General features: G+C 40.2%; 1 protein-coding gene across 1 annotated transcript in view; it reads left to right on the forward strand.

Moving 5' to 3' along the window:
• Positions 1-25448, forward strand: part of LOC136423266 (neuroligin-4, X-linked-like) — a 62691-nt gene extending 37243 nt beyond the window's left edge. The window contains exons 2-6 of the mRNA XM_066411387.1: positions 8883-9047; positions 10151-10336; positions 11165-11292; positions 21614-22275; positions 23851-25448. Coding sequence (XP_066267484.1) covers positions 8883-9047; positions 10151-10336; positions 11165-11292; positions 21614-22275; positions 23851-24580 — 1871 coding nt within the window. The 3' untranslated portion in view covers positions 24581-25448. The remainder of the gene's footprint in view (positions 1-8882; positions 9048-10150; positions 10337-11164; positions 11293-21613; positions 22276-23850) is intronic.
• The last annotated feature ends 855 nt before the right edge of the window (positions 25449-26303 follow it).

Consider the following 26303-nt stretch of genomic DNA (forward strand, 5'->3'; position numbering starts at 1 on the left):
GTCCACAACTAACTCATAAAATGTATTTATATAGAAAAAGGCTAGGAGGAACAGCTGGAAGTGCCTAGAGTCGATTCGTTGATAGAGTGTAAGTGTGAAAGGCGTCCAAAAGACTTTTGTTTAAAGTGATGTCATGGCCTAGAGACCCGTTGAGGAGGACGTGGGTGGAGAGGGGTCGTCCCACCAGGCGATACACAGCTGTGGCAAGTGACTGTCGTGCCACTGCGTGCACGTGTGGGGGGCAGTAAAGGAGGAAGTGTGCGACTGTCTCTGATGTGGCACCACAGGTACATCTCCGGGTGGTAAGGTTGAAGCCAGTGTGGAGTTGAGCTGACACCAGCCAAGGCGAAGTCTGGTAGCAAGAATGTTGCTGCGGCGAGCACCAATCCTGCGGTAGTTCCGATGATGTCAAGCTGTGAACATGTGGTTTCTACACTTCTGTTTGAAATGGTTGAAGGATGCGGCTTCCTTCACTTCCTTCGGGAGGCTATTTTAGAGTATATGGAACGAAGCTGTTTTTTATACGTATTTGTTCTGGAGTGAGGAACATGCAGGTGTGCGTCGTTCCGTGGTAGGAGATTTAGTTGTTTATGGCTGTCTCTAGTGCCCTAGTGGTGGGAATCAACAGCTGAAGATCGTATGGCATAGAGCCTGATACTAGTTTATACATGTTCAGTAATCTGTTGTAGTCTCTTCTGACTGCGAGACTATCCCACTCTAGATCTTTTAAGAGTTTGCCTTGTGGCGTGCGTGCCATCGCACCTGAGACAAGGTCTAGGCGCCCCGCGTGGTACTGTACTGCAGCTCAAAGGACTTGCTGGCAGTGGTACTTATGTTACTTTTTAGGTAGAATACGAAGTTAGAATACGCTGAATTCCATGCTTTTAAAAAAGCATGGAATTCAGCGTATTCTAACTTCGTGCGCACAAGAGTGATGTAGGCAATCTCCATGACTTCACGAGGTAGCTTGCGCTGGAGTCTGCTTAGCAGCCCTAGTACTTTCTTTGACTTGCTGGAGACCGCTTCTGCGTGTTCCTTCCAACGCAGTGTGTAGTGTACACTCCTAGATGTGTAAAGCAGGTCACCTCTTCGACAAGCTGACCTGCTATGTAAATTTGTAAATTGACTTTGCTCTGGAATGCTTTCATACACCTGACCTTGCATTTATCGGGGTTCAACGGCAACCCTCAGTCGTGGAACCAGTTTGAGACTTAACACAAGTCAGCGTTGGTTGTGTTGGCAACTTCGACGGCAGTGCATCCGAAGTTATACAATGAAGTATCATCCGCAGAGCAATTTATGCTGGAATAGCAGAGATTAGAGTTCTAATCTGTTAAGGAATATAAATTCCCAAAAGGTCAACTTACCCATCTGACCATTTAACAGGAAAGTACATGGTAGTTGAAAGTTTGACTATTTTAGTGGTCCCAATCTAACAATTATACACTTGTCGAAATTTAGAGCCAAACCAGAAATTGTAAAAAAGTTTCTTTTATAATCTAAACACAGTCCTTCCAATGTTCTGCGGGAGGGTTTGAGTGAAAAATTGGTATCGTCTGGAAATTGTTATAATTTACATGTTTCCCCTCTTCACATCAATCCCTCAATTTAAATCGTCTGTGATAAACAGTCAAAGAAAATGTCTTTATTTGCATGGCACACTAGAGATTCTTCCAAAACTGTTCGAACATTGCCGCCGGCGGTCCTCACGAGAGAGCTGTTCCTGATTCATGCCCGGCGTATAGTAGACCTACCCTGTCAACTTTGACCCTCAAGATATTAATCATGACAGGTGATGGGCACGCGGGACTTGTTGCGATCTTGACGATCTTGATTTTTGGATAAGACCAACAATTGATATCACCGTTGCACTAAAAATGAAGCCGCCATTATGTGAACTGAACCATAGTAGAACGCCTGACGTAAGTTTTACGTGATAACAGTTTTGACGGCTACAGTAAATAAAAATTCTCACTAGTCAACATGCGCTTTCCAGTGATTTTTTGTATCCTCAGACATCTTTGTATATTTCGGGCACAAACTATCCCGAACAAAGGAACAACAGCTGATGTATAAAGGTGAATAAAGACAAGATAATTGCCGCGTTTCTTCCTGGCGGTATTATGGAACCCCCTCCCGAGCGCACGCCCGTTCTCGGTGCATTTCCGCAGTATCTTACGATTGCTATATTTCATTTTTCAGCAGATTAAGAGAGACAAATGCATAGTATGGTGGCAAAGGTAAGCTATAACATCGACATGTAACCGGGAAAAAATGATGAGCTGCTCCTTTGCTCAATTAGCATCACTTCAGAAATTGCAGTAAACGTGGCGGTATTATGATAGTGGATGACAACATATGTAGTTTACAACAAGTTAAACAAGTTAAACAATTATGCCAATACATTTCTAGTTTACATAATTAATGCAAAAGCGCCATAATTCAGCTAAGTGGTGAATGATAGAACTGTTTATATTGAGACATGTGCAAGTTTAGTTGAAGGTGTTCATGACCAAGCATAGATCATGTAAATGTGGATTCATTTGCATATATATTGATACATTTATATACTTATAAACAGAAAAGTTCATGGAGATATGCGGTCTCCGAACTTTTGTTTTATGCGGTAGTTGATTTTGTTTTTGAGTCTCTTACACACTTCCTCTTTACATTGGAAGAAGCTTCCTGTCGTGAACTGGCAGTTTAACTTTTAAATGACTAGTTTAGATTTGGCTGATCAGGGGTCATGAAAGGTGGTGGCCATTTTGGGAAATAAAATCCATCAACATCCTCAGATAGGGAGGCTCCCAAAGGCCAAACCCTATACCACCTGAATAGTCAGGGTTTATAGTCATTTTATTTTCCATTTTTGTGTTTATTATCGATAGTTAGATACTATATTTGCAATCAGCTATTGTGGCGAGAACAAGCCCCCCTCCCACCTCAGTACTGAGTGTGAGGACAGTGACTCTACTACCAGGTTCTCTTTCTATTTTATTTTATCAACATTTCCTTGGTTATTGATGACCTCAAGACCTACAACCTTCTGCCAGGATTATGGTGAAGCCATGTGTTTGCAGCGTGGTGGATGATGAACTGCAGCGGATGTTTACAGTGTAAATCAACGGTGCAAATCATCGGATGCTGGGCGGAAGAACCACTCTAGGTCAACGGCCAGGATCAACCAGTTCCTACAGTTAACTACTGCATCTCAACTATAGGTTTGGCATCCATTGATGAGTGTCTTTGCTATAGAAAGATGAACTTAACCCGAACCCAAGAGTTCTCAACCAATTCGCATTGCTTTTGAGAATTAGCCTATGAAGACCACAATTCACGGAAGTGACTCCAGATACTTAGTTTGAAATGCCACAATTGACACCGCGATTATTGAAATGCAAGAGAAATGTCACAATCTCAACCTTCAATGTTCGCACCTTGAAACCTATTCAGCAGCTACCTGAACTTGTTGCCTCTGCTGACCAGTACAACATAGACGTAGTGTGTGTACAAGAGCATCGTTTTCTTCCTACAGAGATTGATTTAAAGTATCATGAGATAGGAAATGGATGGATGTTTATATCAGCATCAGCGTGGCAAAATTCCGTTAACGCCACCATTGGGGGGGGGGGGGGTGGAATGTTGCTGAGCCCTCGTGCGATGAAAGCCTTAAACAGCATTGAAAAGAATGATAATTCCTTCCTTCAATGTTAATCCTAAGACCACAGTTATCTCGTGTTATAGCCCAACCAACGTAAGCGAAGAGACAGACGTCATCACATTCTATGACGATCTATCATCACTCGTTCGTGAGGTACCAAGACATAATGTACTCATAGTAAGTGGTGACATGAATGCACAGATGGGCAAGGACCAAAACAGCAAATACAGCTTTCATGAAACTACAAACAGAAACGGAGAGCATCTCAAGGCTTTTATTACAGAAAACAGACTTGTGTGTTTTAATACAAGCTTCCAGAAACGTAAAGGAAAGCTGTGGACATTTACGTATCCAAATGGTACTAGAGCACAGTAAGACTACATCCTTGTAAACAGAAAGTGGATAAACAGTGCAGCAAATTGTGAAGCCTACAACACATTCAGTAATGTGCATTCAGACCACAGAATAGTGTCAGCTAAAATATGCTTTAGCCTACGTCAGAACAAGAAGCAAGCAACCAAATGCCCTAGCTATGACTGGTTATCGCTTGTAGATCCCGGTATAAGCTACAAATAGAGCTAGGCAGCATATATTTACAGCAACTAGACTATGTATAAATTTAAAGCAAATCAATTACATCCAAAATTGTCAGCAAATTAGGAGATCGGCTGAGGCATGGAAAACTGTAAACGACGTAAGCGGACGAAAAACTACAGCCAAGTCTAAATTGAAAGCACCAAGTCAAACAGAAAGGTCACATCTGTGGAAGGAACACTTTCAGAACCTTCTGGGAAAACCTCCAGTCACTACTTATGAACCAATTCAAACTATCATACACCAAAAACTAGATATCAAACTAGGAGAATTCAACAATGACGAACTAGACACTGTATTGAAGTCAATTAAAAACAAGAAGGCAGCCAGCCTCGATTAAATACCACCTGAAGTGTGGAAAACTCGGGCCTCTGATGATATGCTTCTTAATCTGTGCAATGCTGTTTATAACAAAAACCCAATTGAAAAATGGAACAAAGGATGTATTCTCCCTTTCCCCAAGAAAGGTGATTTGGGTATGGCAAAAAACTACAAGGGTATCACATTGACTTCCATTGCCGCAAAAGCGTACAATGCTTTGCTCTTGAATCGTCTGTGACCCGAGATTGAAAAAGTGCTCAGAAGGAACCAAAATGGCTTCCGCAAAAACCGGTCTGCAATCTCTCAGATACTCACTGTACGCAGAATTATCGAGGGAGTAAGAGCAAGAAATCTAAAGGCTACTCTACTGTTTGTGGATTTCTCTAAGGCGTTTGATTCGCTAAATCGAACAAAGATGATGCAGATACTTCTTGCATATGGCATTCCAACGGAAACAGTTGATGCCATCATGATGCTGTACCAGAAAACACAAGCAATTGTTAGATCCCCGGATGGCAACACAGAACCCTTTGACATCAGAGCTGGTGTACTGCAAGGGGATACACTTGCACCGTATCTGTTTGTCATTTGCCTAGATTATGTACTACAAATTTCCGTGGATCAAATGAAAGAAAATAGTCTCACCCTAGAACAAGCAAAATCTCGAATATATCCTGCTAAATATATTACCGATGCAGATTATGCCGATGATCTGGCTCTCTTCAGCGATGTCATAGCACAAGCCGAGGCTCTTCTCCACTGTCTGGAAAAAGCAGCCAGAAGTATTTGTTTCCATGTCAATGGTGACAAAACTGAGTACATGTACTTCAACCAACAAGATGGTCATATCACCACTCTAGATGGAAAACCCTTAAAACAGGTGAAAACTTTTACTTACCTCGGCAGTAATATATAATCAACTGAAAATTATGTAAAGGGGCGCATCGGAAAAGCCTGGGCTGCCATAGACAAGCTCTCAGTAATCTGGAAATCGCCACTTCCAAACCAGTTCAAGCAACAGTAGTTTCTGTGTTGGTCAAAGGAAGCAACACATGGACACTAACAAGACGACTTGAGAGAAAACTGGATGGCAGCTACACTAAGCTGTTACGTGCTGCCCTAAACATCTCTTGGAAAGAACATCCCACAAAGGACCTGTTATATGGGGATTTACCCCCTATATCTCAAGTCATACGTGAGAGGAGGCTACGCTTTGCTGGACACTCCTGGAGGAGTAAGGGAGAGATTGTCAGGGACGTCCTCCTGTGGGCACCAAAACATGGGCATGCAAGTGTAGGCAGACCTCACACTACATACATACAGCAGCTCTGTGAGGATGCAGAATGCACACCAGAAGATCTGCCAAGAGCAATGGAGGACAGAGAGGATTGGAGGAAGAGGGTTATGGCCATCCGTGAAACACTCACGCCAAGATGATGAGATTTCATAGACCCAAAATGTGTATTCTGGGTGTTATGTTATGTTATTATGTTGAGCCCAACATACTGTTGGGCGCAAAATATTGTGTTCGTATGGTTTCTTTCTCCTGTCAAATCTTGTAATCGACTAAGCTCGGTCGTCCCTGCACCAACTGAGCTGAAATTTGGTATACAGGTAAAGTGGGTAAATACCCTGGGAATTTTTTTTTAATTTTTTCGATATTGACCTTGAAAGTGATTTTATTGAGGTTTTTCTGACCAAAAACGTACATTTTGGCCTCCTGTGCTCTGGAAATACATCCAAATGACCTGAAATTTGCTATGGTGGTACATTGAGCAAATATTCAAAGAATCCCATGCGCACTTTCGGCAAACAACACTTCGAAATACGATTTTAGAGGGTGTTTTTGGGAAGAAGATCGGCTATTTTCCTCATATGGGGTCACTGACCTATAGGTCACATCTTTATTCATCTGGCCGGGTGGACTAATTTGTTCAGCCAATGAGAGAGCGCAGATTTATCAAGCTCAACCTGATTGGTTCAAATAGTCAATTCAATTAGGGGCACTACTCTAAAAGGTGCAGACAGGCACAACTTCACTACTCCCTGGGTTCCATCCTTGTGTTGTTATTGTTGTGTCCTATTGGCAATTGAGAAGGTTCAAAACTTTTCTGGTGGTATTTTTCGACACACACGGTGTTTTTCTTATCTAATTAACACTGCATGGAAACAAATATTTCCACAAGTTTGCAAGCTTGGACACTATGGTGAAACCTGACATTTCCTCGCTATGTACACGAATTTTCTACCCCTCTGTCACCAAGATTGGACACTAGTGCGCACAATAGTGCACACAAAGTGTCCAAAGTTTCCCACCTTAGGAAACATCAAGTGTTGGGACGTTGACAATAACATTAACAATAACAATAGAGAGTTGTGAAGTGCGTGAAATTTACCTTGAGCAAGGAGGCCCTTGCTTTGAGTAGTTGCTTAAAGTTTTTGGCTAAAAATGACGTAAACTTAAGAATTTTCAACCTCCTTGCGTAAACCCCTGTTACATGTCTACACTATCGGGCCGCGAGGAAGTCTTGAATATCGACGCTGATCGACAGCGCATTAAACAAAATGTGTGGCGTAGCGTTGTACTAAAAAAGATAGTATTTTCTATCGCAGCCACTGGAACTTGTTTAAAAAAGCCGAAGATTTCTCCGCACACAATCGTCTGCAACTTGTTTTGTTTGTGGTACCAGATAGACGGCTTGATGGCGAAGTTTTGTTGGTCGCCTTTTTGCATATATCAACAGTGTCATGCCAGCGCCATATTGCATTATCGGTCCTACAGGAAGTAAACATAATTTACTCTTTTAATACGAAACCAACTAGGATAAATACCAAGTTAGCCACAGTCGCTTTTTGCGTGGGGGGAGAACTGGGCGAAACATGTTGCATTTGCTCCCGCAAATGTTGCCTTTCTAGTGTTATGTTATGTTATGTTATGTTATGTTATGTTATGTTATGTTATGTTATGTTATGTTATGTAACGTAACGTAACGTTGAAATCATAGAGCAATGGGCCGCGGTTATGTTGTGTTGAATGTTGTCTTGCGCGTGAACCATTATCCTTCATTGTTTGAGTGTGTATTGGTTTTCTAAAGCGTGAACAAATCATTCGAAGCACCGGGGAACTGTGATTATAATGAGAATATGTATGGTCATAATAGATCCTTTAGTTGTCAGTAGGAGGTGTTAACTATCTATCTCTTCCTAATTATCAACGTGCTACAATCTGTTTGACATTTAAAGTTTCATGGTCATACTAAGATATGTTAAAAGAAACAGCCCCATGCCGCGTGTAGGTACCGGTTTGATTAAAGTTATCCCATGGAATGCGGGTCAGAGTTGTGAGTCATTAAATACAAAGAAATACACATTATGTACATAGAAATAACTGATTCAGACTAGAGTAAAAAATGGCCTGTGCCACCATGCTTTCTCAATTAATCAGAAAAGATAAAGCAAGAAGTTTCCAAACTCTAAATATTTTGCGGAGGTATGAAGCCTTCAAAGTCTTGTTCAAAAAGTTGTTTATTTTGTTTACCACCACTAGAAAATGCACCACCTCTACCGGTGTAATTGCCTAGTTCGTAGAGTGTTTGCCTTGTACACGGTAGGTTGTGAGTTCGAACCCCGGCCGGGTCATACCAAGCACTTTAAAAATGGTACATACTGTTTCTCTGCTTAGCACTCAGCATTTGGGAAAGAGTATGGAAGTTAAACACACACATCACTACCAGCGGATCAGCCCCCTGCTGTAATGATGTGTGTGTCCCAAGGGCTATAGAAATGGAGATGGGCGCCACCCCTATGCGTCTTTTTAGGACGCCCGGGTCACTTTAACTTTTAACTAGAAAATGTGGTGGTAAACGTGGACATAATGCATATATCAGTATCGCATATATATCGTAGTCTAGCCATGGATTGACACACGTATGCACATCGTGACCCCTTGCTAGAAATTAAGTGTAGGAGCAATAGATAATCCGGTCAACATAGGTGAACACTCATTCTCAATTAAGGTAAAGCATGCAAATAACAAATCAGATTGATCAGTTCATTTACTTACATATAGATTTATCTTTTACAGCCAAAAAATATTTTGACCCGAAAAAAATGTGCCAAGATACATGTATGTGTAAGGAACAATTGATGTTGTTGCTTTTTTTCTGCAACATCGTATTTACCTCTCTCACTCCATGACTTATATATCAAATCATTATGAAATTCTAAAAATCAAAACATAGTTATAGTTCAAAAGCGAAGTATCATTTACTTATATGTGCCTTAATTCATTGTTGTGCTTTCACAGACCCAGAAAATATTGACAAGAAAGAAAGATACCCGTTGGCTGTGATGGTTTTCATCCATGGCGGAGACTTCGTGCACGGCGCGGGGAGCATGTATGACGGGAGCGTCCTTGCCAGTCACGGCACGGTGGTAGTGGTCACCATCAACTACAGAATCGGCATCCTCGGTAATTCTTTTATAGTTTAATTACCTCACATTCATTGTCCTCATCATTTTGGTCATTGGTGATATAAAGGGAATGTGGGCACAAAGGTCAGGACATTTATATTAGTTCCGGTTCAACGCCACACGAGGCAGGCGTGTTTCTGATTGATAGATAATCCTCACAACATGCCCAAGCCATTGTTCCCGTGCTCCTGGGCGTCCTACGGTAAGCAAGCATGGTTTTTCTTTTCTCTGACGGAGTTCCCATGCAATGTGAAATACGCTGCTACCGTCTTGATGACGCGAAACCAAGTCCTGCCTGCATATCAAGGCGTTTTTTCTTGTCTTACTGACATTTGTCAATGTTTGACTGATCCATAAAGTATGGTTAAACGTACAGAGGCCCTGTTTATCGATTGATCCGAAAACCATGTTGTCCAAAGCTATATGAGACAAGTCTTTCAGTCCTGTTGAGGGAAAGAGCGGAAAGCATTAGGTCTCGTGGTTAAGGTAAACAATATCATGATTCAAATACACATTCCAAACACTGCGCTACTGAATGCCGTATCATCAAAAACTTGCATACAAAGCTTTCCGTCGTCCTAAAAATGAATTCCGTGGAAATTAGACCGGGAACAACATGGTTATGAGCTTGTTAGACAAGGGCGCCCATACTGTCTGCTGCTCTGTGTGGAAATTATCCACGGAGTATTAGCTAAACTTTGATCTTTGGGGAGAAAGACTGCTGGCGATGATGATGATGATGATGATGATGTTGATGTTGATGATGATGATCTCTTACTTAACGATGTCACATTCTGTAGAATCCGTAATTCCGGGTCGAGATACAGCTATAACATTTTTTCCGATGCGTTCATACTATAGCTAGGCTTTACATATCTAGATTAGAGGTATATCCGGGTTCGCGAACCCGGCCTGGTATGAACGCAAAGGGATATATCCGGATTTGCTCCGAATCCAGATATATGACCGGAAACTAGAAGCCCAGTATGAACGCAAAGGGACATATCCGGATGTGCCCGAATCCGGAGATATCGGGGTGTATAGATAAAGTGAGATTTATGGAGCGGAGTCATCTTAGACGTTCTAATTTTGTCGCCACAGGATACCTGAGTACCACGGACAACAGTGCTGTTGGAAACTACGCACTAATGGACCAAATTGCGGCGCTGCGGTGGGTAAATGACAACATAGCCAATTTCAAGGGTGACCCTACACGCGTTACACTATTTGGCTCTGAGACAGGAGCTGCAAACATCAATCTTCTAACCCTCGCGCCCGAAGCAGCAGGTGAGTTAGTCATTTATCAGTGTCATCCTGGCCGCTTTTGGTAAGCACCACTCTTGTTCAAACATCCACAGTGATGTCTCGCTTCTTTTAACTAATTTCAAAGAAGTACTAAACTCCAGGAGGGGATAACATGTATGTATCAATCAATCAATACGTAATCAGCCGACTCTTAACAGAATTCCGTTTGTGGTAAATTGGGCGACGTGTGTTTTATAAAACAAAATGATACTCCCCTCACCGTGATAACACCGTGTGGACGCTACCCATGTGATCCATTCACGTATAGACACTTTCTTTAGCGTGAATATTTTCGATATGAATGCGGTGAGATCAAGAATTCCAATTGTTGATACGATATTTTAGAAACAAAAAACACAGAACAAGACGCTTTTTTCTCATCGCCCCCGAAATCAAAGTTTGTAACCCACTTTTTAAGCCTTGCCATGCATTGTATTTAGAAATAGGTTGAGGTCTGTTAATTAAAGAATACATGAGGAGTTTAGTAGAATATTGGATGCTTTTTGGTGCGCGCGGAATTAGTTGGTACTGCATCGTATATTGTGAAATAGTACGCATTTTTACTTCCTAAAATTATGATTTTTCAAAAAATAACAGGAATTTAGGACTCATTTAAGAACATGTTTCTTTCTTTGGCTTAATTCTCACGTTTTTGGAAACGCAACTTGTGTATCTTCTCTCTTTGCATACCTAGCTATTGATACAATTCATGTATATTACTTTTATAAGGCAGAAAACATAAGTCTGGAGTAGCCTGCATGTCCACAGACTATGTGATGGTCACGTGTGTCCTAATCTGTTGTGCTGCAGGTCTATTCCGAAGGGCGATCCTGCAGGGCGGGTCGGCCATAGCTTCTTGGTCACTGTCACCTGATCCGAGGCGATTTTCTAACCTTCTAGCAGAGAACGTGTCCTGCTGCAGGCCCAACACCACACTGGTTAGTTCAGTTAAAGTAAATATAGAATAACTGGTTCAATGTCAAATATTCGAAAAAGTGACAAATATTAATATCGGCTCTATGGCCACAACAAATGATTTTTTAACCAGAAAACGCATCGTCGTTTGCTTGTTGCTTATAATTTTGTGTGTGCTAGTGACAGGTACATCAGTATATGTAGGGGAGTGTTCATAACAGGTATGTATCTATGTGTGGCTGGAAGTTTGATTAAATGTTGGTCTATAAATGTTGGGGAGAAGGCCATGACACATGTATCTGTACGTGAGGGAAGTGTTCATGACATGTGTGTCTGTACGTGAGGGAAGTGTTCATGACATGTGTGTCTGTGCGTGAGGGAAGTGCTCATGACAGGTGTGTCTGTACGTGAGGGAAGTGTTCATGACATGTGTGTCTGTGCGTGAGGGAAGTGCTCATGACAGGTGTGTCTGTACGTGAGGGAAGTGTTCATGACAGGTGTGTCTGTACGTGAGGGAAGTGTTCATGACAGGTGTGTCTGTACGTGAGGGAAGTGTTCATGACATGTGTGTCTGTACGTGAGGGAAGTGTTCATGACAGGTGTGTCTGTACGTGAGGGAAGTGTTCATGACAGGTGTGTCTGTACGTGAGGGAAGTGTTCATGACATGTGTGTCTGTACGTGAGGGAAGTGTTCATGACAGGTGTGTCTGTACGTGAGGGAAGTGTTCATGACATGTGTGTCTGTACGTGAGGGAAGTGTTCATGACATGTGTGTCTGTGCGTGAGGGAAGTGCTCATGACAGGTGTGTCTGTACGTAAGGGAAGTGTTCATGACAGGTGTGTCTGTACGTGAGGGAAGTGGTCATGACAGGCGTGTCTTTGTGTGAGGGAAGTGTTCATGACAGGTGTGTCTATATGTGAGGGAAGAGTTCATGACAGGTGTGTCTATGTGTGTGGGAAGGGTTCACGACAGGTTTGTCTGCATGTTAAGAAATTGTTTGTGGCAGGTTTGCCTGTATGTGAATGAAGTTTTCATGACAGGTGTGTCTCTATGTGAGGGAAGTGTTTATGACAAGTGTGCTTGTATGTGAGGGAAGTGTTCATGACATGTGTGCGCGAATGCGAGGAAATGTGTTTATGGCAGGTGTGTCTGTATGTAAAGGACGTGTTCACGACTGGTTTGTATGTGAGGGAAGTGTTCATGACAGATGAGTCTGCATGTGAGGGAAGTGTTCATGAAAGATGGGTCCGAACGTGAGGGAGGTGTTCATGATAGGTATGTCTGTATGTGAAGGAAGTGTTTATGACAAGTGTGTTTGTATGTGAAGGAAGTGTTTATAACAGGTGTGTCTGTAATTGAAGGAAGTGTTTATAACAGGTGTGTGTGTATCTGAAGGAAGTGTTTATAACAGGTGTGTCTGTATGTGACGGAAGTGTTCATGACAGGTGTATCTGTATGTAAAGGAAGTGTTCACGACTGGATTTTCTGTATTTTTTTTTTTTTTTTCTTTATTGTTCTTTATTATATTTTCACTGATAAATATAACAATCACACAACAGAAATTGAAGAACCTCCCTTAAATATTGACCTATCCAAGTCTAACAGCCACATTGTAAACTTAACAGCTCATATAATATGATTATTATTATGTCATTACTAACGTTATTCATATTGGTTATCAAGTCATTACATATCATTTTATCACATTACATATCATCTTTTCATATAAGCATTGTATCATTACTCGCATAATCATTTCAGTATTGTAATCAAATATCATTATCATGTCATTTCTATATTCTTTCATGATTATTTCTACATTTCAAAATCAAATTAAACACAAAGTTCCCCACTTACCCCGATGCTTCTCCAGCTTCCCTCTCCGAGATGCAATGAGACGTTCAGTTTTTTCAAAAGTAGATATTAGTCTTTTAAAGGCCTGGAAGTTTATTATTTTTAAGCGTCTACACCGGAAGATAAAAACTTTACCTAACAAAATAATCAGATTTTTCAGGGGGGGCGCATCGTTACATGTATCTCCAAATATGATAATAAAGGAATTTAGGTAGCACTCTATAGAAGTTTCTACTTTCAACCAATTTTTTACATCGTTCCAAAATGATACTACATGCGGACACTCCCAGAAAATATGAATATAGGATTCTACATCGTCATGACAGAAAGAACAAGAGCTAGAGTCTATTAATTTCCATATATATAGAATTTTGTTACAAGGTAAAAATTTATTAATTAATCGGTATTGAAAATATCTAGTACTTGGATCAATAGTACATCTATATAAGTTTGTAAATACATCTCGCCATGGTATAGGTTTGTCAAAATAATAGAACCAAGAAAGTCTAGTATTGTGTGCAAGGCTGACCTCGTTCATGGACGTAAGAAAGTAGATATACATGCTTTTATTGATTTTTATATTTCGTAACCATTTATAATTTTTTTGAAAGGGCAGGCACACAAGGTCTTTACGCTTCTCAGTACTAAGTAGTTTTTTCCATTTACCGGGAATAGCTGAAATAAGCTGTAGATATCTATGTTGGTCACAAGCATTTGGGAAATTTGTACTGAATTCATCATAAGACATAAAATTGCCGTCCGGGGACAGCAAGTCATTTATGAAATATATATTCCTATTCATAAAAGCTGTCAAACAAACAGTTTTACCATCAATAATAATATTAGAGTTTAAACAAATTACTTGTTGTCGTATATTTGCCGGCGTCGTGGGCTCTACGTACTGAAATTGAAACCAGGACATAAAAACTTCAGAAAAAAATCCTTTTAAACAAAGGTTTATCACCGAGGACAGCTGGTAAAAAGGAAATAAACTATGATTAAGTTGAGGATGGAAGACTGTTACCCAGGAGGAAAACCATTCGGGATGAGAATAAAGTTTAGGTACCCATGAAGCTTTTATAGAAGTGTTGAACGCGCGTAAGTTTTTTAAGTTTAGTCCTCCATTTTCCGATGTATTGTATAAAACCCTCCGTGCAACTCGTTCAGGACCGTTGTCCCAAATAAAAGAAAATATCTTCTTTTCATATACTTTGAAAAAGGAATCGTTAGGGGATGGTAAGACTTGAAATAGATTTGTAAATTGGGGAACCACCAAAGTGTTAATTATAACAATTTTACCATACAGGGACAGATATTTATTCTTCATAGGTCGCAATAGTCTATCTAATCTCTCCAATCGGGGTTCGAAATTAACACTTGTAATTAAATTTAAATCAACGGGAATATTGATACCCAGTAGGTCAACATCCCCGTCAACCCACTGTATCGGTAGATGAGTGGGCAAACGAAAATTCGTGGATTTTAAGGGACCTAATCGTAATATTTTGCATTTATCTACATTCAAAGAAAGACCTGAGATATTGGAAAAACGCTCTAAATCAGACAACAAGGCATAAAATGATTCTAGCTTTGGTTCGAATGGAAAATTTGAATCGTCGGCGTACTGCGATATCTTTGTAATCTTTTCATATATCTTTAAGCCCCGAATAGAAGGATTAGATCTAATCTTAATAGCAAGAATCTCAACCGCCATGAGAAAAAGATATGGGGACAATGGACATCCTTGGCGAACTCCGCGACTTAAAATGAAGGGGTCTGAAATATAACCGCTGTTTATGACGCAACTCGTTGTTTTTTCATATAAGACCTTTACCCATGTAATTAACTGTGGACCAAAATTGAAAAATTCTAAAGCTTTAAACATAAAATCCCACCTTAACGTATCAAATGCTTTTTTAAAATCAGCTACAAATATTAACCCAGGTTTACTCTCTTGATCGTAATGTTCTATTGTGTCTATTAGTCTTCTAATATTGTCGCCTATATACCTATCCTTAATAAACCCTGTCTGATCCTGTTCAATTATGTCCGTAATTACATGTTTGATTCTCAAAGATATGCATTTGGAAAGTATTCTTGTGTCACAACCTAAAAGGGTAAGGGGGCGCCAATTCCCCATGGCAGTTGGGTCCTTGTCTATACCTTTACTGTCTTTTTTGAGTAGCAATGAAATAAGTCCTTTTCTTTGAGTTTCTGAGAGACATCCATTACCAAATGAATAATTAAAACATGTTAACATTGGTTTTTTAAAGACATCAAAAAAAATCTTATAGACTTCTATAGGTATTCCATCAATCCCTGGTGATTTCCCAGCCTGAAATGAATGTATTGCATTTTTCAATTCTTCTTCGGTTATTAGACCTTCACAAAGTTGCTGTTGCTCATCTGATAAACGTTTACCATAGTCATCGGGGAAAAAACCATCACAATTTACATCAGAAAGAGGCATTGGAATATCTTCAAAAGAGTACAGTTCAGAATAAAAATTAACCTGATCAGAAAGAATATCTTTAGGGTTAGAAATTACCTCCCCAGAGGGCCTTTTGAGTCGTTGTATATTTTTTCTTGTATAATTACGGTGGATTAGATTTATAAAATATTTAGTGCACTTTTCCCCCAGCTCCATCCAACGTGATTTTGACCTTAACAAGATACCATTAAGACGTTCATTATATAAAGATTCTAATAAATTTTGTTTATAAATTAATTCATCTAGTTGGGCGGGTGGGGGAGAGGCGACACTATCAATTTGACTCTGCAACATATTAATTTCGTCAATCAGTTCTTTTTCTTTCATCAGGTATTGTTTTTTCCTCCAGCTACTAAATTTAATACAGTGACCACGAAAAAAGCACTTTGCCGTATCCCAGACAATTTGAGGATTTGCGGTGTTGACGTTATTTTTAAAAAATTCTGACATAATTTGTTTGGTCTGTACAAGAAAAAGTTTGTCATCAAGAAGGGATTGATTAAATTGCCAGTAGCCAGGCCCTCGTGGGAAATCCGCCGTAACAAAAGACAAGGTTATTAAATTGTGATCAGATCTAAATTTGTCTGCAATAGAACACTTAGTAACTCTGTTTAATAATGAAAAGGATATCAGAAAATAATCTAGCCTACTAGCGTAGAGCCCCCGGCGCCATGTATACCGAACAACATTAGGGTTTCTAAAACGCCACACATCATGCAAGTCGAATTTTCCTTTTAGCTCCGAAATAGCTTCTAGTGCGTTCGGGTGATAATTTCGAAGTCGAGCACCTGATCTATCCATGGCTGAATTCTGCACTGTATTAAAATCTCCCACCACAACTAAATGTTCATTACTAATCTCAAATGTATCTATAGCTTCTTCTAATTCCTTAAAAAAGGACGGACAGTCATCATTTGGAGCATATAAGTTCACAAGACAGAAATGTAAATTATCTACCTCGATGTCTAACACAATCCACCGTCCACTTTCATCCGTTTTAACCTGATTAACCTGAACGCTGGCGCTACTCTTTATCAAAATAGCAACCCCTCTTTGATTTGAAGTACCATGGGAGAAATATATTTGTCCACCCCATTCGTTCTGCCATCTTTTTTCATCACTTACAGTTGTATGTGTTTCTTGTATACAATATAAGTGGTAAGGTTTGTCACTTAACCAGGTAAAAAGTCCCATTCGCTTGTGAAAATCCCCCAGCCCATTACAATTGTAACTAGAAATCCGACACTCTACCTTAGACATGTTGATGATATTCTCTGGGAGTTAAAACTTCTCGGAGAGGAAAGCTGGGTCAGGTCATCGGAGCACAGGATTCTCTCAGGTGATACTGCTGGTACATAACTATAAGTAAAATAAACTTGGGGAACCATCAAACATAAACATAAAAATGTAAAGCAATGAAAATGAATCAGAATAAAGATAATAGTAACAAAATAACAGAACAATTCATACAATGATTCAAGTGAACTCAATTGCAAAATCATAAATTTGTAACCATAAATCGCGCAATAAGAGGCAATATGAACAAAAATCATAACTGGTGTTAGCTCAGTCATGGTTACCATAGCAACCGCTATGAACTCAATGTGAACGAGATGAAGGGTAACGTCACGAACCAGAAATCGAGTTAGCTTGATAACAAAAATGAACTCAATATCAATATCGATTAAGTAGAAACAATAAAGTGCCAACATAAATTAGTGTTCAGTTCAACAGTGGTTGCCAAAATAACAGGAACCAATTCAGTAATAATCAAGCAAGTAACAACAAAATCATGAGACATAACTTGTGTTAGCTTAGAGTTGGTAGCTATAGTAGATGATATAAAATCAATATGAATCAAACAAAAGCCATGTAAGAAATGATACATATCGGCTTGAGTTGAATTAATTATAGCTGGAACATCAGTAGGAATTAAATCAGTATAAGTCAAAAGAGAAATAACCATAACATAAAACTTATTAAGGGTGGCCATGAATACTACAAAAGGGAGGTCTTCATAATAACACCAAAAAATAAACAGACAGACAGACAGGGTATCAGCTACCCTGTATAACAAAAGAATATACATAATGGTATACAACTGAGAATCCAAGATCATTTTCTTTTTCCGGTGGTATCTGGGCATTCGCTCCATTATAATTAATCGTTTTAAGTCCAGAGGAGCAAAATGTCAATAACAAGCACAACAAAAATAACTATTCGGGTCAAAAACAATATCATTTCCATTCCCATGCAAACTAAACAGAATAAGTATTTAATCCTGTATGTTAATGTCAGAATCATTGGACAAGAGCGGAATCAGAACAGAAATAAATCAAAGATATAACTTAACACAAATCAGTCACAGCGTGACATGAGAACGAAGGACAATAATAACAAATCAGCCCCTATGGCCAAGAAACACTGTTTTACACCTGTCAAAAATTCTTCAGACACACTTTGTGGAGATAACAACATTTTAATGCAAATTCGTCTCCGCCGTCCAGAAGACATTGCTCATGCATGGTTCATCAGGTGGGCTAAATCAATCATGTTGAGTCATTCAAGTTCATTCTACGAAGACAGGATAAGATCTAGCGCATCCACACGTTTTTTCTCCATCCCGTTGACTAACAACACAGCAAAAGTACTTTTGGGAGGCACCCTGATTGAAGCGTTGACTTTCATGTTGCTGCGCCTGGCCTTGTCCACTTCCGCATTCCTATCTGGTATCAGTTTAGACCGTGCAGCCTGTAGGGGGGGCGGCAAATGTTCATGCACCACGAACTTGTTTCTAACACGCATATTTTCTGTATTTGAGGGAAGTGTTCATGACAGGTTTGCCTGTATGTGGGGGAAGTGTTCATGACAGGTTTGTCTGTATGTGAAGGAGATGTTCATGACAAGTGAGTCTGTATGTGAGGGAAGTGTTTATGGCAGTTGTGCCTGTATGTAAAGGAAGTGTTCACGACAGGTTTGTCTGTATGTGAGGAAAGTTTTCATGACAGGTGTGTCTGTATGTGAGGAAAGCTTTCATGACAGGTTTGTCTGTATGTGAGGGAAGTGTTTATGACAGGTGTGTCTACACGTTTGTAGGGAAGTGTCCATGGCAGGTGTGTCTGTATGTGGGGGATCAGTTCATGACAGGTGTGTCTCTATGTTTGGGAAGTACTCATGACAGGTGTGTCTTTGCGTGATTGAAGTACAGGTGTGTCTATGTCAGAGAAGTGTTCATGACAGGTGTGTCTGCATGTGAGGGAAGTGGTCATGACAGGTGTGTTTGTATGTGAGAGGGGTATGACGTGTGAAAGTGAAGCGGGGAATGGGTGGATGTGTAAACACATGTGCATTTGTGTGTGATGAGGACGAGCCTAATGATATAGTAGTGTGTGCAGTTTGTAAGACTTATAGGAATTGTACAGGAATGTGTTCACAGGTATGCTTGGAATTTCAGTCAGCAGGACCTCAGAAAATGCAATGGTAAAAAGTTGGTCAACCAGGTCCCTAGGGGCATTTGTCCTAGAAAACTAAGAGAGCCAGTCACAGATGTACAATAATAAGCTTGCAAGAATTTTAGGAAGTGTACAGTAATGTGTCCACAGGAATTTGAAGCATACAGGAATGCTTTGAATGTTAATCATTTTCCTTGGATGATTGGTTAAATACAGGAATATGTTTGTACTATTAAGAAAAGTAGTGACATTCCAGACAGACCACTGCAGGAGGTTACATTCCAACGGTTTGAGACAAAGACCAGTGCAGGAGGTTACACTCAAACTGTTTGAAATTCCTTCGAGCCCTGGGGACATTATGGAATTTCTTTTATAAAAGACACATCCTTCGCATTCGTCGGTGGAGCACTGCTAGTGACGCAGTGGTGACTTTTTTTGACATGTGTCTGTGACTATTTGTGAATGTCTATTAGTGTGCGCCTGTGCCTCCGTGTGTCTGTGTGATGTAAGTGACTGTCTACGTGTATGCATATCTCCATCTCTCTTTCTGCCGCTCTCTCTCTCTCTTTCTCTCTCTCTTTCTCTCTCTCTTTCGCTCTCTTATTAAAGATGTGTCTGTATGTACATGTTGAAGAGAAGGACATGGCAATTCTGCCTGTAAGTGAGGGAAATGTTCATGACAGGTGTGTTTGCATGTGGAGGAAGTGGTCATGACAAGTGTGTCTGTACATGTCAGGGAAGAGTTCATGGAAGATGTGTCTTTATCTGAGGGAATTTTTAATGACAGGTGTGTCCGTATATGAAGAAAGGGAAGTGGTCATGGCAGGTGTGCCTGTATGTGAGGGAAGTGGCAATGACAGGCTAATGCAATGGGAGGTATTGTGTTTGGTCTGTCTATTTGTGTTTTCCCAATACTATACCTTGTTATATTTGACTCCCCAAAACGGTTGTCCTGTGGGAATATGCCCTAAGCACCTCCATACCAAATTCCATGCGATGTGCTTTTAACACAAGGGTAGAAGAGGCCAAAATATACATTTTGGTCAAAAATGCCATAATAACTTGATGAAGTGGTATATGCCAAAAGTGTTAATAGATCGTTTGGTTATGTGCCCAATGTATGAGTGTGCCAAATTCCAGATCGTTCGGTTGAAATACTAGGGCAAAGGAGCCACAAATATACACCGTTTGTCTAAAAATTGCCCCAAAAAGTCATTAAGATCATTTTGAAGGCCTATATAACAATCTGGGGGTATTTGTCCACTTTACCATCGTGCCAAATTTCAGGTCATTTGCCTCAATTGCAAAATGAAAAGTGGAATCCATTTGAAGATTTGCGTAAGGCGAAATATATATTGTTTCTGTCACGATCTTCTCCTTCTTCTCCTGCCAAATCTTCAAATAGATTAAACATTTTTTTTTTTTTCATTTTGGGGCCTGACCTGAAATTGCATTGGACACATGTCCACAGGACTTCATAAACACATTTGGCATACATTCCTTCAAAATAGTTGAATTTTGGATATTGGTCATTTTTAGACCCAAAATGTATATTTCGAGGTTCTGCGCCTTCGTATTATAACCACATGACCACTTGACATGGATGTGCTTAGGACATATGCCAACAGGACTTCAAATACACATATAGGATCCATTATTTCAAAATGGCTAATTATGGCTTTTGGGCCATTTTTAGACTAATAGTGTATATTTTGGGCTCCTGCGTCAGTTTATGAAAGGCAAATGACCTGGAATTTGGCATAGGGGTAGCTTTTACACTAGAGATGGAAAAGGGATAAATGGAAAGAGTCTATTCTGCATGGGAGTGTTTCGGACAATTCCATGCTTATATGGTGGGAGGCAATTTATTTTTTTATTTCAATCTTTGAGTGGGATGACGTTTGGATGCATCATTCTCCAAAAAAGGTTAATATGGAAATGTCCATTTCTACATGGAAAGGGAGATAGAGTGTAATATGCTGCATTTGCTTTCGCAAATATTGCCTTTCCAGTTATATGCTAGTTTTATGTAGCGTTATAGTGTGGGAGTTGTTCACATTGAGAAGACGGATTGCTAGATTTAGCATGCTTTGAAAATCTTAGCCTGTCTTGATCAAGTGTAGGAAGGCTTTTTGTCTATAATATTATCTTTACCTCTGTACACAAGTGTGAAATGTCCCATTTGTTGAGGCATGTCAAAACATACAATTTTGTTCTTGGATTTTGATAAATGATTACTGAGCTGGGGTGGACGGCTAAAGGATGAACAGCTGGGCATCAACTAAAGTATAAAGTAGTATATATTATCATAATTTTCCAACGATTAATAATCTATCATTATGATAATAAAGCAAGACATTTGCAAAAACATTACATATTCCATGGGGTATGAGGTCTCCGAACTCTTGCCGCTATCTGAGACACCGTTAGTCAACAACTTAATAAGTAGAATGATATCATAGAAAACCATTAATTTCTCGGGCAACGTTTAAGAAGATGATGCTACATGCCCAGAAACATCTGCTTTGATCATCTTTTTTCTATAGGGAGTTGAATGCCTCCGAACTATACCATGGAGAGATCTCCTTGCCGTCGAGATAAGTTCTCCAAATCCTTTCAAATCTACATTTGGACCGATCATAGATGGGGAGGTAGTTCCAGACAATCCAAAAACACTGATGCGCGGGGAACTGTTCCGGAGCTACGACATTCTGATGGGCGTGACAGAACAAGACGGGTACAAGTATGTCGAAGATTTTCCCGGAGTAGATGAAGGTATTGACGATGAGGGGTTCCGGCTGGTTATCGGTGACTTCGTCAACCAGGTTTACCCCTACAGAGAAAATGAAATACAGGACGCGGTGGCCTTTATGTACACCAACTGGGGAGAGGAAAACAACAGAACACGAAGGGACGGTGTGGTCAGGATGTTTACCGAGCATCAGGTGGCCGTGCCACTTATCATATTGAGCAACTTGCATTCCAATGAAAACTATGAGACAAGCACGTATTTCTACACGTTCAACCACAGACCGAGCTCCAGCCCGTACCCACCGTGGGTAGAGGCGGCACATAGTGAGGACATGCCCTTTGTGTTTGGTGCTCCACTGGTGGGACTGCGGATTTACAGAGATTCCAACTACACAAAGTCTGAGATCATGCTTAGTGCCGCCATCATGACATACTGGACAAACTTTGCTAAAAGCGGGTAAGTTTTTCCACTGCAAACAACAAACATAATCACTCTTAGATTCGCCTATATTGTTGATGTTCCTCGTGCTTTGTGATTTGAATCAGGTCCAACTGATATGGTTAGTCGTCTCAGTTCATTACATAAGCTATACGTTTTATAATGAGTTTTGCGATAACAGTTAAATTAATAAGATTAACATCACTTAAATTTACAAAATACCTCCTCATTAATTTGTTGAGAATAATTGATGGAGCATTTACGTCAATGCTTGCAAAAACCAATATGCTTTACCTCAATTAAGGATGACGGCCTTACCTTTTACATCGAAGTATGAGACTGTTAGCTTCTCTTGACTCAGAGACGTATTAGCGGCACCCCAATCACTCAAGCTTGTCTCCTAAGGGCTTCCTCAATTGCCGCCAGAACTACACGTTTTGACGGATGTCATATTTTTCGTTATCATACAAAATGTTTAAATGTCGGTTTCTGTAATGTCAACAGAGATGTCTTAGAATGTGCTGTCAATACTGAGAGCCTCTTTTGCTCAATTCCTTGCATTGGGTTCGTACTTTTTGCACCAAACAGCTATATCATGTATTTAGTTCCGTAGAATTCCGTATATCCCAGCTATGCCGGGTTGATATTTCTGGAAAGTTACTCGCACGCACAGTAGTAATGAGCCTGAGATTCCATGGAAGGTCAGATAAGATCTCCCTGGAAGACCACCTTCCCGCCCCCTGCTCCGCTGTGATTGGGTCTCCCGTCGGGTTTGCGCCTTGACGAGAACTTCCAAAGCCTTTACTATTCGCCAGAAACTGTTGTCCACCCGTCAATGTAGGATCTTGGAGACAATACGTCATTGTAGAATCTAGTAGATCTTGACTGGTTGCAGGTACATCAGCTAGCTACGAACTCCATTTTTTCCGGACTTAGGGAAAGTCATCCCTATTACACTGTGAGGAAAGTATTTCCGTGTGTGATGCAGTCCGTTTCCTTAACCGCTAATCTGGCTCTGTTTAGAAATTACCGTCACTGATGTGTTGCTTCTCGGGACCAACCACTAATGCTGTCTCTCTGCTACAGCACTATCAGATAAACTTCGGGCAATTAGTGTGTCTGAAGGATTGCTTGAATCAAGATTTCGAATTCATCAATGAATTAGTGGAAAAGTCAAAATGTCAAATGTCTCTTGGCTGTCCAACAATAAGTAGACACAAATTAACCATTAGCCACCTGGCCTGGCACATTAGTTACAATGTGTCAAAACATAGCTTAAAAATGTTGATCATAAACACCACCTACATTTAGCCACTCAATCGTTGCCATGGCAATACGTTTTATTGTCTTTCTTGTTTAGCTTTGATTGTGTGAGAATCTTGTCATTGAATGTAAATCAACCGAGAAAGAGTTTTTATATTATCTGTGGAATAAAGGAAATGTTACGTAACAATCACAAATTTAATTATCTATTTGAGCGTATTATGAAGCCTGATTCTAAAACTCCGTTAAAAAGTGGTGATTTTCTATTGACGACGAATAACGCCTGACGTAACCAACATGCATCTATTACTCTGTGTTGTTCTCCTCCAGGGATCCCAACTGGCCTATTGAACAGAAGACGAGATTTGTGCATGAGAGACCCAATCGGTATGAAGAGGTGGAATGGCTGTCATATCGGGCTGACAATGACAGTGACTTTTACATGTACTTTGGAATGAAACCTCGAGTGCCAAAAGGATATCGCTCACAACGAGTCGCCTTCTGGGTGGAACTTGTACCTAAACTATTGCGGCCGAAACAGGTCAGGAATTCTGAGTCGTCTTTGGTCAAAGACCCAAATGAGCTATGTGAACTGTTGGACACAAGCCAACATGCTGGTGGAGACGGAGATGGCACGGGTAAGAAGCCATCTTCATGGATTCCGATGAAATCAGATTCGGACACAGTTAGAACAACGTGCATGCCCTTCATTGCCATTCCGACAAGGGATCCAAGCGCGAAGGACATTTCTTGGCCTGGCAAGGACATCACGTGGGTACGGAAGAAACCAGGAAATTCTTCGGAACTCAGTATAGTCATAGCTGTGGGGACTTCACTATTCTTTCTGAATGTTGTTGTTTTTGCCGTCTGCTATCACAGAAGAAATAACAAACCCATCAGGTATTCGGAAGAAAATGCTCAGGAAAGAGTAAGATTGAAGGTGACGGACGTTCGGGAAGTCATCAAGGCTCTGGAGCTTGAAGACTGTGCCATAGGCCCGAACGGCGACTGCCAATTGGAAACGACGGAACTGACCGAGTGTTCCAGTAAAGTTATATAGAAACTTGACAAAGGAAAAGAAACCCGACCGAGCACGTTTAATAATCACAATGTGGTGATAATCACAATGTGGTGATTCAGATGAAATAAAACAATCGTTTCTGCTGTGCCATCGTTCGGTTTCGACCTACAAATAACATCACTCATCAGATTAAAAGTTCAATATCTGACGTTTTTAATGAAATGAGTTCTAATTTTTGCCAATTTACTCAATTTTCATATGACCATGGTGATGGTGATAAATCATCAATTCTGACCACTGTATTTTCGCATTATAACTCTGTGCTACACCCGTCTATAGCAGCCTGGTAATTGAATCAATAAATCTGATTACAACAGTTATAACCTATTGGAACTATTTGTGGACTGTCAACAAGAGCATGCAGTAATCTCTCGTCATTCTGTGCCAAATATACTAGAAAACTTAACCAAGTATCTGTATGTGTGTTAATCCAAATATCATGTTGGATAATTAGTCTTCTTTGTAATGGTGACAGTATTCTTTCTATGGAAGATGATGCGTATAGTGCTATATCAAGTATCCTCTGAAACGTATTCATTGTTACACAGCCATATATTTACCACTGGAACTGAATGTCCATATCTATCTATATATAGCTGCCATCATATGATAAATGTTTGAATATGAACGGTAAAGCTGGGCATGTTCCCTGTAAATGTCAAAGTTACTTGTCGCATGCATATGTGTTTTCTAACTGACCATCACTATAGAGAGAACGGCAATAAGAAAGGGACTTTGATGGACGTTTGTATCTTTTTCGTTAAAGAAGTTGTCACTCTATTTTTGCTATTCTGAAAAGGCTAATACAAATGCAACGAGCGACAATAAAGTCATGTAATAGTCATTACGCCACGCTGTAGCCTGACTAAATCGCGCTCCTAGCGACCTGACCGGCCCCCTGGAGGGGAGGGTCCAATTAGTCCCTAGCAGCGAAAGATTGTGCGACAAAGGCTACGTTACGTTGCATTTTGTATTGTGAGACTCGTCACTAATGCAAATGTATGCAACATCAACGTCTAAAAACCTTATGTTGCCAGAGGAGCGTTGGAGAATGGTCAGCTTACACGGCCTCATAACTTCACCTGGCTAATTATATTAGGTCCTCATTTCCATTTACAAAATTGTTTATTAGTCTATCCTAAATAACCCAAGTTGTCTAAAGCATGAAAGTCTTGTCCTAAGTTATCAAAGAAGGCTATTCTATCATTTTCGTAATTATGCAAAAAGGTAGTCCTGATTTGCAAAAGTAACGTTTGATGATGTTCATTCTTAATGAACTTACAGATTCAAGTACCAAATTCCTGTCATTTACCACTATGGTATCATGGTATTTTCGCATTTATGCAGATTAGCTATTTACCTTATTTCAGCCTAATCGATTATAACTTAAACAGAGGTCACGTATCGGAAGATGGCTGTCAGCTTTCCGGCTAGGGAGTAAACCCTCTTTTTTCTTATTATCACGCAGTTATTCTTAGGGCATTTTTGTCATTGTGACAACACAACTAGTAATTGGGTTGGCTCACAACCGGCCTATTGTGACCAAATTTGAGTAGACATGTAAAAAAATGCGTTTCCCAATCTCGTGTGTTGCACACCGGATCAGGTAGAAGGCATACCCAGGCATTCTCATAGATCCAGATCGTCGTAAAGTGCATATATTGTAGTCATTTAGGATAGGGAATCATACATGGATTGAGCA

The sequence above is a fragment of the Branchiostoma lanceolatum genome, chromosome 17, assembly GCF_035083965.1.
Source record: "Branchiostoma lanceolatum isolate klBraLanc5 chromosome 17, klBraLanc5.hap2, whole genome shotgun sequence".
In the NCBI taxonomy this organism is placed as follows: domain Eukaryota; kingdom Metazoa; phylum Chordata; class Leptocardii; order Amphioxiformes; family Branchiostomatidae; genus Branchiostoma; species Branchiostoma lanceolatum.